The following is a 16444-nucleotide window of genomic DNA, read 5'->3' as shown; positions in this document are numbered from 1 at the left end:
ACCTAATTCGACACTCATATATCGTACTAAACCTGTCTTATCAAATGCAGTAAAAACTAATGTAGTAATGTTCTAGTAGAACCTTTTTTATGAATTTTCTTCGTATTGTTCGGAAATCAGATGTGATTATAGTAGGGAGTATGTCTCCCGTAAAATGATACTCCGTAGAATAATAATCTTTTTTTTTTTCCGACTGGAGTAGTTTTATACTCGTATTTAAAAACTCTGTTATTATTTGTAAATATATTTGACTAACTAATGCAAATACTCCGTATAATTCAATATGAGATTGTTATTAACAAATAATCGAAGAATATGATGTATAATCCCCCTACTAATAGAATAAAAATTCTTTTAGTTTTCCCTCCAAAAAGCATCTAGCTAAATAAGGTAATAAATAAAATTTTCTTTCATTACATTATTATCTTTTCAATGAATATATTCTTATAAATAAACTCTAATTTTTTAAATAAATTCATAATTATGATTTTTTCATTTAAATAAAATAAAATTGATATTAAATTATAAAGTATAAGTTGCTAAATTTTTCAGTAATGCAATAATTATTGCTGTAGAGAATAACTTGACACATGCTTACTATTAGCTTCGTGACAAAAAAAAAATCACTGAAAAAAATTCACAACTTAAATAATTTTTTTTATTAGTTTTTCATTTCAATTCTTTTGTTTTATATCAAAATATAATGGAGTGAACTTATAAATATTAATGAGGTGCAAATTAAAAGTATAAATCTTCCTATATACTAAGAGAATACAACTTCTCTAAAGTTTTTCCTTCAAAGTGCTCAAAATTATATATGGAAACAAATTATATTTTCATTTATTAAACTAATTTTCCATTTAAAATAATCTATATATAAAACCTATATCTCCTATTATTAACTTCGTGACGAAAAAAACTTTTTTTAAAAAAAAAAATTGATGTAGTTAAAATATTTTCATAAAAAACACAATTCTTGGAATTATTCAATTCTTTTGATTAATTTTAATATTAGTTATTTTTTATAAAAATTCGCGAGACATAAATCTAAAATCTATAACTAATACACAAAAAATTAAAAGGCCTATATTTACAGCGCATTTGCGCGGGATCTACACTAGTTATAGTTAAATTGTTACAAACTAAACCCAGGCAAATTGCAAAAACTTTTACTATTAAAGACTAGGATCGTCTTTGGGATTTGGGGGGGGGTACAAAATCTTAAATTAGGACCCGAAAAAACAACGAAAGAAAATCACAATATCTTTCACAAATTTTATCAAAAGATATACGAACTTTGCTAAAAAAAAGCACCATGTGTCTATATTTGTCAAAGTAAATAATTGTCAAAAGACAGTTAAACTATTCGTTTTGACTGACAAGAGCTAACTCAACTGAATAGAACTGGGTTTAGGACCCAATTACCAATTTAATTTACACCGTTGTGAAAAATGAACCATCATTATTTGTTAGTGGTCTAATAAATCTATATATATATATATATATATATATATATATATATATATATATATATATATAAAAGAGAGTTTTTTAGAGCGATCTGAGAGCGTCCACATCATCAACAATCAATTTAGGAAAGTATAATTTTGATGTAAAAAATAAAGTGGAAAATCTTTTAATTATTATAATATGTATATTTCCTAAATTATATTCAAGTGATATTTCCAATTTTTATATCAAACTTTTACATTTCATTTGGCAAAGAAATATCGTTAAAAAAATTATGAAAATAATATAATTAGCTTTGTGGTAAAAAATGCTATTATTAGAGTATAAATTTCATATTATTTGCACATATTAAAAATGGTGTACTTCTTAATAGTTAAAATTGTGTAATTTTTAATATGTTTCGTCCCACATTGGAAAATAACGTATGTGTGGTGAATATACTACATATAAATAGTAGAATTGTCCCACATCGAAAGATTAGTATAAGGTGATGTGATCCTATGATTATAAATAGGAGGCATATTTGGAACTTATGTATCCACCCAAATTTTGTTGAGTCTCATAAATATTGTTTTAAAGAGCTCTTATAATTTTCTATCATTATCGCCTTGCCCAAGTGAAATCCGGCCCTGTATAATCCAGGTCCAACCACTCATTATTTTCCAACCATGAATTGAATTTGGCACACCTTCTTCTCATACAATCACTATTACCATTCCTTTCATGCATAAACCGGGTATCGTTGAAATCTCCCATCGCTAGCCAAGGACGGTTATGTGTACTCGCAAAATCCTCAAGACTTTTCCATAATCTTCTTTTTTAACTGAATCTGGACTCGCATAAACTGCCGTGTAATACCATGGTATCTCACCAATCCTAGAAATTTCGACAGTAATGTGTTGTGAATGATGGATAATAGGGGTTACCTTTACCTCCTATCGAGTACTCTTGAAACCATTAGATCTTATGGTATATGCGTATCTTGTATTCAAAGCAAGATATCTCGTACCTTTTGGTTCAAAAGGAGATCGAGGTTGTAAATCATTGATCCAATATATGTTGATCATTTTCTTTTACCAACGATTTAAGTTGACGCTAATGTGTTCACTTAATAAGGTAAATAGAGAAATCTTTGAAGAAGTTCAAAGAGTTCAAGGAATCATGATTTAGTCGTGATGGGATTATCAAAGTGAAGACTTTGATATAAGCCAAAGGAAATGTGATATAGTATCACAAGTTAATCTCTCTTAACACACATTATGGGATAATGTGTGGTTGGATAAGAAATCAAACGCTATTCGATATGGTTTGGACTTCAATCAAGTTACTTTGAGTTACTTGATCCTTTTGGGGATTTTATCATTTTGTCTAAATTATTTTTCCACTAAATCTAAAACGAGTCATATGAGATATGAAATGGTAGGTTACCATGTTTGTAAGTTTTCAACAGAAACAAATGCTCATTTTTCCTTATTATAATCACGAGTACAACGGGTTTGTGGCTCGTGAAGCTGTCTTTCTAAAATGCAAGTTTATTTCCAGAAGACAGAGTGGGAGAAATTAATCAAAGAGCCACAAAGAATGTTATGTCGCAAGAAACTTGTCTTTCTTGGCTACATGTGTGGTGAATATATTATGTATAAATAATAGAACTATCTCATATATATATATATACATTTCTATATTATATTAAAGTGATGTTTATAATTTTGATATAAAAACTTTATATTTCATTTGACAAAAAAATATCGTATGAAAATTATATAATTAGATTATGACAAAAAAATGTTATCATTAGAGTGTAGATTTTATTGTAATTTCTCATTATTAAATCGGGTTGATGTCAAAGTAGGTGCAAAAAAAATGGTGTATTTAGTATGTTATTTGTCCTACATTGAAAGTAATGTAAGTGTGGTGAATATACTATGTATAAATATTAAAATTGTCCCACATCGGAAGATTACCATAAGGCAGAGTGATCTTATGATTATAAATAGAAGTCATAACCCAAAATCTTTTGATTCTCTTAAGTATTGTCAGAGAGAGCTCTTAAAAGAATTTGTATTACTGCCTCTAGAATAATGATCTCTAATCTAAGTTAATCTTTGGAAAATCTTTTAGTTATTATAATATATACTATGTATTTCTTATTTTATATTCAAGTGGTATTCTGGGAAAGAAAAAGGTGAACACATGGGTACCATTTATAGAAACTTAAAATTAGGGGTACCATGTGTAATCTATCAAAGTTCAAAGTTAACATGAGAAATTTCCAATATTATAATGATATGGTTAATTAAATTTTCATTTAAAAGAGAGAGAAATCTGTAACAATAAAACAATAAAGGGGGTATTATTTTTTAATTTTTATTTTATTGTCACGCTATCAAATTTAACGTCCATTTAACAGCTTTTACATTAGGAGGTACCATGGGCAAAAAAATGGAACATCAAGGGTACCATAGGTAGATTCTTAAAAGTAGGGGTAACATGGAAAATTTGACAAAATTAAGGGATACCACGGGAAATTTCCGTATCTCAACTATGATAAAAAAAATTGAAGAAAAACAAAATACAAATATTAATGGAGAGTACTTGATCATATTATTAAATTTAAATATCACTATTAGATATAATGAGTAGCAATTGTCCGTATTCGGTATTCGGGATTTGGTTGGATGTCGAACTAAGTGCCAAAAAAATGGTGTAATTCTGAGTATGATATTTGTCCCACATTGAAAAACAATGCAAGTTTGATGAATATATACTACGTATAAATAGTAGAATTATCCCACACCAGAAAAATAATCCAAGTTTGGTTAATATATTACTTATAAATAGTAGAATTGTACCACACCAAAAGATTAATATAAGACGGAGTGATTATATGATTATAAATAAGTTAACCCACGTATATATTAATCCTTTATTTTTTTTAAAGAGATATTTTAATAATATGTAAACAAATCATTAGACATAGAATGTAAATATTAAACCCTTATAACTTTTTTTTTGCATTATAATTAAGTTAATTACCCCGTTGCAACGCATGGGCATTCAAAATAAGTTAATGTCGGAACATTGTTAATGAAGAGTATTTGATCATATTATTAAATTTAAATATAACTATTAGATATAATGAGTAGCAATTGTCCGTATTCGGTATTCGGGATCTGGTTGGATGTCGAACTAAATGCAAAAAAGATGGTGTAATTATGAGTATGTTATTTGTCCCACATTGAAAAATAATGCATGTTTGATTAATATATACTACGTATAAATAGTAGAATTGTCCCACATCAGAAAAATAATCTAAGTTTGGTGAATATTACTTATAAATAGTATAATTGTCCCACATCGAAAGATTAATAAGAGTTAACCCACGTATATATTAATCTTTTATTTTTTTGAAAGAATATTTTAATAATATGTAAGCAAATCATTAGACATAGAATGTAAACATTAAACCCTTATAACGATTTTTTTTTGCATTATAAATAAGTTAATTATCCCGTTGCAACGCACGAGCATTCAAACTAGTAAATGATTAAAACGGAGGAAATATATGTTCTTTGAAACACACCTGTGTATTTATTATTCAATATATCTTAAAATGTGGGGGGACCGGATTTATGAAGTGAAACTGTTTTTTTTTTGTCTAAACCATCCGGTAATCCGAATCACATCGGGCCGACTAATCCGGATTTCGGGGCGTGTCCAAGGAATACGGTATTTAAACCCCTCCCAATCGCAGTTGTGGGGGATCGATCCATGACCTCCTACCAAGCTTGACCTCACTCTGCACACTTGTGCGCCAACCAACAATTGGTTATGAAGTGAAACTGTGAAGGGGATAAAATTGACAAAAGAAGGCTAGATAAATACATGATTCCGACCAAGGGACATAACACTTATGTAAGTAACCCTCTAATATATCGTCAACTGTTTACGTAAATCCTACGTAAACCTTATGAAACCTTACACGTATGAAACCTTATTTCTGATTTATTTCTAGTATTTTCTGATTGTTAATTCTGATTTATTTCTAGTATTTTCTACTTACACGTATGAAACCTCATTTCGAAAGATTTTTGGGTACACCGGGTGTACAAGATTATCGTACACCCTAACCAATGATAAACCTTTAAACATATTTCATTTAAATTTTGCTTTATTATTTATGGAAAGTGTGTGTAATTCTAATAATCTTATTGGATAGAGGGTACGATGACATGGTACACCCGGTGTATCTAAGAATTTTTCATTTCTTATTCCAGTTAAAATTTTTGGACATGGTAGGCAACTAAGCATGAAATGGAGGAAGAAATTGGAAATCTGAAAGCGGAGGTGAAGAAAGAGCTTCTGAAAATCGTTGAGGAACCAACAAAGCAACTGGAGCTTGTCGATGCTATCGAACGTCTTGGGGTGGCTTACCATTTCGAGACAAATATCGAACAAATTTTAGATAAACTCTACAAGAAATATCTCAAGGAATGTGACAAGTATAATTTACATCTCGTCTCTTTGGGATTTCGTATCTTTAGGCAACATGGTTTTATTGTGTCATGCGGTAAGATTCAGACGCTTTTCTAGTCATTTTAAAGGTGTGGATGAAAAAATATCACACGGACGACACAAAACTCATAGAGCTGTTTTCTTATACTATGTAATTTGAACACAGATGTTTTCAAAAGATTTATGTCTAACAAAGACTTTCAAGGCGACATATCCAACGATATAGAGGGCATACTGAGCATGTACGAGGCTTGCCATGTTGCGGTACATGGGGATGATATACTAGAAGAAGCCCTTGAGGTTACAACTACTCTTCTTAAATCTTTGGTCGATCAACTCAAGTCTCCTATGGCCGATCAAATTGAGCATGCCCTTCATCAACCCCTCCACAAAGGAATGATCCGACTCGAATCAAAGCACTACATTTCTTTCTATCAGAAAATTCATTCGCACAACAAATCTCTTTTGCGACTTGCTAAATTAGACTTCAATCTACTCCAGTCTTTCCACCAGATGGAACTCAGAGACCTGGATATGTAAGTCTAACATTATCTATTTTAATCAATTATCAATTACTCTCATCAACATTCTATTTTTTTCACTTACTCCCGCGTGATTTTTTTTTAAAAAAAAATTACACCCATATTATTTGCTCGGTTCAAATCTTGCAGCCAAAATCACTTTCAGGCCATTTTTCCGTCAAAATTCAATTTTTCTGGTTAAAAAACTACATTTTTTACGATTTTACCGCTGATACTTCTTTTATTAAGCTTATGTTTTTTCCTCTCTTTCAATCTCTTCTTTATGTTATAATTCAATATATTTTGCTTCTCTCTCTTCTTCCCAGTTTGATTTCAAGAGCTCATAATCGGGTAAGTCTATCCCCATAGGTTAAGGTAAAACAAACTAAACAACATATTAATTGAGCAAAACAATAAGGCTAACAAAGATTGAAAATTTATTTGAAGACCCATTAAAAAAAGCAAGCTACAAATTAATTTGGAAAAAAGGGATAAAATAACTACTTACAAAATTCAGTAGAGTAATTGTTGAACTTGATGTGGTTTGATTAGATGTTTAGAAAGAAAGATTGAGAGAGAACGAGAGAGAAAGAATACAGCAGAGAGAATTGCGTATTGTATTATGAATGATATATGTGAGTGAGTTACAATTGATGAAATAGCTATGCTTATATACAAGAGGTAAACCGACTTAAGGACGGTTTAACAACCTCTAACTAATTTCTAACAAACTTCTAACCAAGTTTGTTAGGTTATATATTCTATCAGTAATAGATGGGTTGATGAACAATTAATTTTGATGAATGAATCAACAGGAAATTAGGTTAGAATTTGGGGAAATATAAGAGGAACTGGGGGGAAATTTGGTTAAAAGCATGAAATGGGTAAAGTAAATGAATAAACACAAGTGAGGTAACTAATATAAATGTAGGGGCAAAATTGTCAGTTCACATATTTATTTCACCCGAAAGTAGGGATGGCAATGGGTAGGGTCTAGGTAGGGTCCACCCAGACCCAGACCCGGACCCGGACCCGAGATTTTCCCTTTGGACCCGTACCTGACCCAGACCCGCAAGGGTCTAAAATTTGAGGACCCATACCCGGACCCTATGGGTAAGGGTCGGGTCTGGTCTACCCGCGGGTCCGAATTTCAGCCACTTTAATAGCAGGATTAACAGCTATGGGGTCTATAATATTAAAAAAAAAATTCATACTACTTTAACATTATGAGTTTATTAATCTCTATTGTACACTACCAAATCCAATATACATACCAAAGAGATTAAGAGAGACAAAGAAGATCTAAATTAATTTTACCTCCAAATACATGTGAAAGAATCAAACTCGGAACCCTAAAATCAATACCGTACTTGATAGCCGTCTCCATCTGACCGTCGCTGGCTGCCGTTAATAGTGGTTGTCGGTCGTCGCCTATTGGAGAGATGGTTGCCAGTGGCGTATCAGTGATGTGGTGGTGGTTTTCTTGTGTCAGTGGTGGAGGGTGGTATTGTCAGAAGAATTTGGTTGGGTTTTATCACTTTATGGGATGAGGGAAGAGAAAGAGACTTTAGTTGCTTTGGTTTCTACGGTCTGCCAGTATGAATTCAGAGAAGTTGTGAATTTTTTTTTAATAAAGGGTCTAAGGGTCGGGCATGGGTCTCATAACTTAGACCCGGACCCTGGCCCGAAATATTTTCTTAAGACCCATACCCGACCCATACCCATTGGGTCTGAAAAAATGAGACCCATTAGGGTCCGACCCTCAGGGTCTGGGTCGGGTCCCCGACCCACTGCCATCCCTACCCGAAAGTTATGTTAGGTGCAGATTTTGACCCGAGCAAATACTATAGGTGTAATTTCTTAAAAAAAAAAAATTGAAGTAAGAGTAAGTGAAAAACAGTGGAATGTTCGTGGTAGTAATCGATTATTGACTCTTTCTATTAATATGTTTGCAAATGTAAAATAAACAAATAACTGAAACAACGAGAATAGTAATAATACGCATAGTTGTTAAGCTCTCGATCTGGATTGTAAGATTTTCCGATTTAAAAAGTGGTGACTGATCCCGATCCTAGGTAAGTTCTTAATTTTGTAGAATCATACGATTCAACTTGTCTCATTTTTTTTTAAAGTAAAAGCTTAACTCAATCCTACGATCTTACAATTAAGCAACCTCATCTTATATAGTAGCATTTCAATATTTCAGGTTACCAAAATTATATGTGAGTCTGAGAATGAAAATTAGCGTAAATTGAAATGATTTGTGAGCACATGATAAGATAATACAGTAGTATTTTGACTTTTGATATTAAACACTAGAATTTAACATATTTTGTTTACAGACTTCGCTAAATTTTGACGGATCGAGAATAGAAGGTAATAAAGCTGCTTTAGGATATTATATAAGAGATCACAATGGTAAAGTCGTTTTGTTGGGAACAAAAAAGTGCGGATCCAATAGTATCCTTGTTTCGGAAGCTCTCGCTTTAAAAGAAGACATTTTAGGAGTTAAATACTTAGGAATCTCAAAGTTAATTGTGGAGGGTGATAATTTATGTGTTATTAACTCGATTCGAGGTTCTTGGCATATTCCTTGGGAAATTTCTAGTATTATCAAGGATTTGAAATTAGACCTTCATTTTTTCGATGAAGTGATAATTAAACATTGCTTTCGTGAAGTAAACAAGGTTGCTGACTTCATGGCTTCTATTGGACATTCATGTCCAACTCTTTCGAGGTGGTTTGATAGCCGGTGGCTTTAACTTATCTCCCTCATTCGAAAGGATGAGATAGGTTGGTCCTACCCTAGAGGATCAACCTAGTTTTCTTACCTAATAAAAAAAAATCTATTCCCTCCATCCCATAGTTATTGCCCCTTTTTATTTTGAGAGAATTTAAGAAACATGGTTTTTTTTTTGGGTACATATTTAATAAACATGGGTAAAACACCTATTTCACCCCTAAAATTAGAAAGTTGAGAAAAATATTGTGTTGGATGGGGAATTGGGGATAATAAATAATTTAGGGGCAATATTGAGTGTTAAAACTTGATAACTAAATTTAGAAAGGGCGCTTATTTTGACATAAATTTTGGGAGAAAGAGGGCAATAAAATTGGGATGGAGGAAGTATTTTAGTTAATTTGAAAGATATTACGTCTACAATCGGAGCCTATTGATTCGATCCTAGTAACCTCATTGATCCAAAGTGTGACCCAAACTTGACCCGACTTGAAGTGATATGAAATGATCCAATAAACCCAAAATTATTTAGCTAAGGCAAAATCTTGATCCGAAATAATCCAAAGCGGCGACTAACGGATTTAATAAACAAATACAACAAGAGGTAAGGTATTTTGGTAGTTCATTAAAATTGTCGACAGTTTGAAGTATTTTCACAAAACATGGGCTCTATATCTATAAATATTATTAAAAGGGTAAACCTTAAAAGCCACGTAGACAATGTCACCTCGCATTACTAAATGCCATCTTGCACAACCAAAATTCCACGTCACCAACTATAGAAAGCCACGTCATTATTTCTTATTTAAAAAGAAAAAAACATTGAACCATTAAATGTAAATAGCATAACAAACATTAACTTTGGCTTTTTTAATTTTTAGATAAATTAAACAACCATTAAAAATAAATTCATACTAAATTTAAAATTTTTACGTTTATTGTTAGAATATTTTAAGCAGCAAATAAATATCACATAATTATAATTTTACATCATTTATAAAATAATAAATAATTTGTAAATATTAAGAGCAAATAATAACATACTTAACATTAAACTTTAATATTTTAATTTTTAAGACTAGAATAGGTTAAACGAAAAATTAAAAATTTACTTCACTCTAATTTTAAACTGTTTATATGTACAACTCCCTCTTAAATCTTATTGAAATAAACTTGCTCAAATTTGTTAAATTTGATAAATAAATAAATCTATAAATATAATTTATAAATAAAAGGCAAGGTAAAATATCCACCTCTTTTAGTTTCGTAAGATAACGCCCTAAACAATTCTCATGTAATGTGAATTTTGTAAAAAAACAAAAAAGAAAAAGGGAAAAAAATCTTTTACATTTCATTTCTATTTATTCTATATTTATGTCTATAATAAATATGCTAATAATGAAAACAAATACTCAAAAGTCATGAAACCTTTCTACATATTTATGTATATATTAACTTTGATAATAATAATAATAATAAAAGTCTAAAAGTCATAAAATGCATCCTTATTTGGCTATATAAATGTTTTACGGAAGGCAATACTTGTGAGCCAAAATTCTAGCCAAATTTTTTTTTTACCCCTATTGCCAAAAGAATTGTATATATGTGTCAATAATCTTTCTTATCATTGTATCAACATTAAGGTAAGTGTATTAAGGTTTTAAATTAATAATTTATTTATTTATTTTTAAATTCCATTGGTTTGACGTAATCTTCACATTTTTGACCTTAATATATATGTAAAAAGTTTTCATTTAGAGCCTATCAAGATTTGTAGAGTTGAACTATTCAAAGGTAAATATACTTATATCTTTATAATTCCATGCCTATTTCTTACCTTATTTAAGAGAAAACTTAAATTAATAACGATAAGGTTAATATTACATAAATTAAATTCCACCATTTTATTTGTTATTAATCACTCAGTGGATTTTTTTTGTATAGATAGTTAATTGGAGAAAGAAGACTATATGAAGAAGAGAAATACTATAATTGTTTAAACAAATACTCTCTCTATTACACTCAATACTATGTTATAAACTAACTACAACATTGACAACGTGAATGTGAATGAGTAATTGTTTTTAGGTTCATAATATTTTTTATTATTTCAAAAACTTTCAACTATATGTTTTATTTGGGTATGTGTTATTTTTTAATTCATCATTTTTTCTTTGAAAAATAGCTATCATAGAATGAAATTGGAGTTGCGAGGATCTCAATCTTATTAACAAGTTGGACAACAAAATATCTTTTGGCATTGGTAATAGCTAAATGTAAATTATTGTCTAATACTTATGCGTACATGTCATATTATCTTGTGTGTATGTCTTATAACACAAATGAGATTGAAATGAGCTTTGTAGTAGGCTACCATTTAACTCATTTTATCTTTTATGCAAAATTTTAAAATTTAGGATTTCTAATAAATTGATATAAACGATATATTAAGATTATCATTTATTAAACTTTATAATTATGCTACTATTAGAAAATATGATTTATGAGAATTAAAAGATTGAAAAGATAAAAAGTCCTATAAGTCTATATTTTCTTAACTCCTTACATTTTGAGATTTATTATTCTCAAAAAAAAAAAAAAAAAAAAGATCAATAATTTAATATTATGGATTAATTTACTCTTTCGTCTTCACGTACTAAATGACAAAGTGACATTCAAGCTTTCACATAGAAAATTTAGTACATAATTTATACAATATAATTAAAAGGTAATCTTAAACATTTATCATGAATTACTGGACTTATTAAAGGTAATTTTTTTTAAAACCACATGTTATTTGTATATTAATCAAAATAAACAACTAAAGTACAATATATAGTTTTGAAAATAAACCAAAGTGTCAAAGAAATAAGACACTAACCGACTAACTTTTATGTATTCCAAAACTATATTTTTTAAATGGATCAACTAATTGCTCAAACAAGTATAAATAAAAAGATAAAAATAACAAAATTAAAACAGATAAATCCGTGAATTTCATGGGTCATAAACCTAGTTCATTTCAATAGCCTTTTTTCTCGGTAGTCTTTTACGAAGTTAATTATTTACATAAACAAACAATTTTTGTCTTTTTTTAAAAATGTAATTAGATTTTTAATTCAAGGACTTAATTAAGTAAAAGGGTATGTATTAATTAAGTAAAAGCCAGCATGAAGTCGGTGGATACAAGATAAGCAATAATCTCTGGGCATGAGTCCACCCAAACTCTAGTCGAATAATTACCATCACGTTCTAAACCGAAGGATTTTTTATTTGCGGTCTAAGGCCTCGTTTGGTTGCTCACCCAATTCATGGGAATTCTAGAATCCCATGAATTGGGATTTTTAAAGCTTGTTTGGTTACCCCATTTTTTGTAAAATGGGAAGTTTAAAACTCCTAGGAATTTCCAACTCCTACATGATGTGGGAATTTAACTTCCTACCCCCTCATGGTCATTGGAAATTCCTAGGAAAGTAAAACTCCAACATGGCAACCAAACGGATTATAGTAATTCACGTTAATTTTAATGTAGGAATTAAACTCCCGTGCATTGCAAATTAACACGTCAATGTAATTCCCGTATCAACCAAACGAGCCCTAAAACGATTTCCTAACTTGCCTATAAAATTCCATTATGGTCGGCCCAGCATTGGAGTATTAGACCTTTAAATCGTTAATCTTGTTAACATGCAAATTTAGTTGGTGGAAAGGCATACATGCAAAGCTACCATTTACAAGAGATAAGTCGGTCGAAAGCCAATTTTGGGTATTGGGTTGCTATTATGAACCCAAGTATGCATTCGCCAGGAAAATACTCAGCAGAATGGTCACAATGCTTGTACTCCTTGACGACATGTTTGATTCATATGGCACTATTCAAGAAAAACAACTCCTTCTCCAAGCAATTCATAGGTTTGTAGTTCCACACATTTTTAACATTACTTATTTACTTTCTTGTTTATATTTGTCTCACTTTCTCATTTCAATTTTTTATTTAGTACTCCTTATGTCAGACATATAAATCACTGTCAATAAATTTAGGATTTTTGTCAAACACAATCTTTAAAAAAAAAAAATTTCAAACACCACGTTTAAAAAAAAGATTTGTCAAACACAACCTTTAATAATTTCTTTTTGTCAAACACAAACTTTTTGGCCGGATTCCAACAACTTCCTGGTCACTTGCAATGAGATGACTTTCGGTGTATATTTAAAATATCAACCCTTTGGGATCAGCCAATGGCGGAGCCAGGATTTGAATTTAGGGGGGGCGAAAAGTTTTAGGGAGGGCGAACGACTAATTTCATAAGGTACACTCGAAAAAATTCGAAAAATCTAACTAAAACTTCGAAATTTTCATCCGCCAGGGGGGGGGGGGCGACCGCCTCCGCTAGCCCCCCTAGCTCCACCACTGGGACAAGCCTTACTTTACACACCAATATACCCCATATAAGCGGGTCGGGTTGTTTCGGTCAGGTCATTTTCAGGTCAATGAATAATAAAGAAATAGCCATTTCAAGTCTTTTCGGTTCAATTAGAGTTATATTTTGTCGGGTTATTTTTGGGTTTGGTGGTTTCAGATCGGGTCAGTTACTATTCAAGAAAGCTCGGGTCATGTTCGGGTCGGGTCGGGTCGGGTCAATTCGAGTTTTCGGGTCACATTCGAGTGATGTAGCTCAGGTCACTTCAGGTCTCGGGTCTGGTTGCTTTTACCGGCCAGGTCTAACCCATCCTAAGACTACCCGCTTAACTGTGGAATTTTTTTGCATGGATAATAAAAAAGGAAAGTGAATTTGCTGATATGCGTAGTACTTTCAATCCGTTTAAACTAGTTATTTAAGCTTATCAATTAACGTGAGTTATTAAACATCCAAATTTACAGGTGGGATTATAGCTATGTGGATGAGCTGCCCAAATATTTTAGCGAGTGTTATAAATCACTTCTTGATACCTTTGTTGAAGCTGAGGAAGATGTCGAAAAGCAAGGAGGATCATTTGGCATACATTATTGTAAAGAGCAGGTCTGTATCTTTACAACACCACTGTTATATTATTTCACTTTTTATGTTCATTTGTCGAATCATCTAGTGTATTACTAAGATAATTATTTCACGTTAATACACTCATTTATTCCTTTCGGCGAAAAAATTGGATTTGTTCGGTTCACTATAACTACTTTTGTTGAAATTCGACCTTGAAAACAAGACACTCTCAAGATTTATGTGAACTAACACCTCCTAGGTCATTCACGCTCTGATAGTATATAAAAGGACAATGATAGGACATCACCAGAATCAAATAATATAACTCTCTCACATATCCTCTTGGACGACCTCACATGTCAGAGATGTCAGAGAGTGGTATCGAGACTAGTGATTTCATGCTAGCTAACTGCTTGAGGTTTGACTTGTTAGGTGAAGATAAACTTGGAGGCATGTTTTAAAGAAGCAAAATGGTGCAATAGTAACTACATTCCTACATATGACGAGTATATGGAAGTTGCTCTTTTATCTGACGCTCAGACTACAACAATTATTGCAGCATATCTTGGTATGGTTGAAATTGCAACAAAGGAGGCATATGAATGGGTGTTTCAGAATAATCCTATGCCTAAATTGGTAAAAGCTAGTAGCATTATCCTTAGGCTCATGAACGATATTGGAGGACACAAGGTACCCATCTAATTTCCCGCGAAATGTTATTTCCTTTCATTAATCAGATTCTTTACATTTTTATTTCTCGAATCCCCTATTTACTAAATAAATAGGCATCCTCACAAATTTTCCCTTCAAAAAATATCTTTTTAAATAAAGTAGCTAATAACAATTATGTATAAATCAACTAAATAAGGTAACTAATTAATAATTATAATTATTTATTTTATTAACTTATTATATTTTCATTAAAATAAATATTTCATCAAATTATAATTTTTTGACTAAACTCTAATCTTTTAATTAAATATTTTAATAAAAAATTGTATCAAACTATGATCTACTAAATCTATTATTTGAAAATGACTTGACTCATACTATGTATATAACAAAATTATAAACCATTTTAATTACTTTCGAGACAAAAAAAAGAGAAAAATTATAAATTGGAATCATTAACTTTGCTATACAAAAAAATATCATTTACAAAATTACATTTCAACATGCTACTCAATTCTTTTCAGTAATTAATTTTCAGTTTAAACTTTTTATTTCCCAAAGCATAATACAAGAATGAGAAAAATCTAATTTAGTATAAATAAAAAAAAACTTTATAAACCGTGCATTTAATGCACGAGGTCTAACCTAATTAATTAAAACAAAAATAAAAAATTCTATAAATACCGCGCATTCATGTGCGGGATCTAAACTAGTTGTTTTAACATATTCTTTACGTTTTCCTTCTTCCTGTATGATCAATGACAATAACATAGATAAGATTTAACAATGTGATTATCTACAGTTTGACAAAGACAGAGAACATGTTGCATCCTCCGTTGAATGCTACATGAAGCAACATGGCATTTCAAATGAAATTCAAGTTTATGAAAAGTTAGAGGATCAAGTGAAGGATGCTTGGAAGGATATGAATGAAGGTATGCTTAAACCGTATGCAATCCCGAAAGCTTTATTAGAGCGGATACTCTTCTTGGCTCGTGTAGCTGATACCTTGTACAAAGGAAGAACCGATGGATTCACTTTTGTCAACGAAACTTTACAACAAAAGATTGCTTCAGTCCTCATTCACCCTATCCCACTATTGGAGTAAAAGAGTTGATCCTCTAACTTTATTGGGTTACTCCATAACTTTATTGTATTATTAATTATATGAGTCATTTTGTTGTTATGTTTCTTACTTTTGTATAATTATTACTCCCTCTCAGTCACTATATTGTTCCCATTTGATATGGGCACAATATTTAAGGAAAAGTATTAAAATAGGAGTAAAAGAGTTGTGTGGGGTTGTTGATAGGAGAGGGGGATGAATTATTAGTAGTTAAATAAAGAATTGTGGGGCCAAAACATAAAGAAAAGTAATAAAATAAGAGTAAAAGAGTTGTGTGGGGTTTGGTGATAGGAGAGAGAAATGAATAAAATAAGAGTAAAAGTTTCTAAAAATAGAAAGGGGAACATTAGTTGAATAATCCGTTTCGGAAAAGAGAGAATATTATAGTGACTGGGAGGGAGTATTAGTTTTGGTACCC

General features: G+C 30.9%; 1 protein-coding gene across 1 annotated transcript; it reads left to right on the top strand.

Moving 5' to 3' along the window:
* The first annotated feature begins 5784 nt into the window (after nucleotides 1-5784).
* LOC141590670 (putative sesquiterpene synthase) lies at nucleotides 5785-16008 on the top strand. The gene is made up of 5 exons (XM_074411239.1): nucleotides 5785-6040; nucleotides 6152-6521; nucleotides 14129-14267; nucleotides 14661-14918; nucleotides 15703-16008. The coding sequence occupies exons 1-5, from the start codon at nucleotides 5785-5787 to the stop codon at nucleotides 16006-16008; spliced, it is 1329 nt and encodes a 442-aa protein (XP_074267340.1).
* Nucleotides 16009-16444: the final 436 nt, after the last annotated feature.

The sequence above is a fragment of the Silene latifolia genome, chromosome 7 (assembly GCF_048544455.1).
Source record: "Silene latifolia isolate original U9 population chromosome 7, ASM4854445v1, whole genome shotgun sequence".
NCBI classification, from domain to species: Eukaryota; Viridiplantae; Streptophyta; class Magnoliopsida; order Caryophyllales; family Caryophyllaceae; genus Silene; species Silene latifolia.
The sequence above is the reverse complement of the archived record's forward strand: the minus strand, read 5'-3'. Positions and strand labels throughout refer to the sequence as shown.

Excerpts from the sequence above, each read along its gene's own strand:
- LOC141590670 (XM_074411239.1), top strand. The coding sequence starts at position 5,785 with ATGGAGGAAGAAATTGGAAATCTGAAAGCGGAGGTGAAGAAAGAGCTT. Across the intron at positions 6,041-6,151 it reads TGGTTTTATTGTGTCATGCG|ATGTTTTCAAAAGATTTATG; the intron begins GTAAGATTCAGA and ends ATTTGAACACAG. Across the intron at positions 14,919-15,702 it reads ACGATATTGGAGGACACAAG|TTTGACAAAGACAGAGAACA; the intron begins GTACCCATCTAA and ends GATTATCTACAG.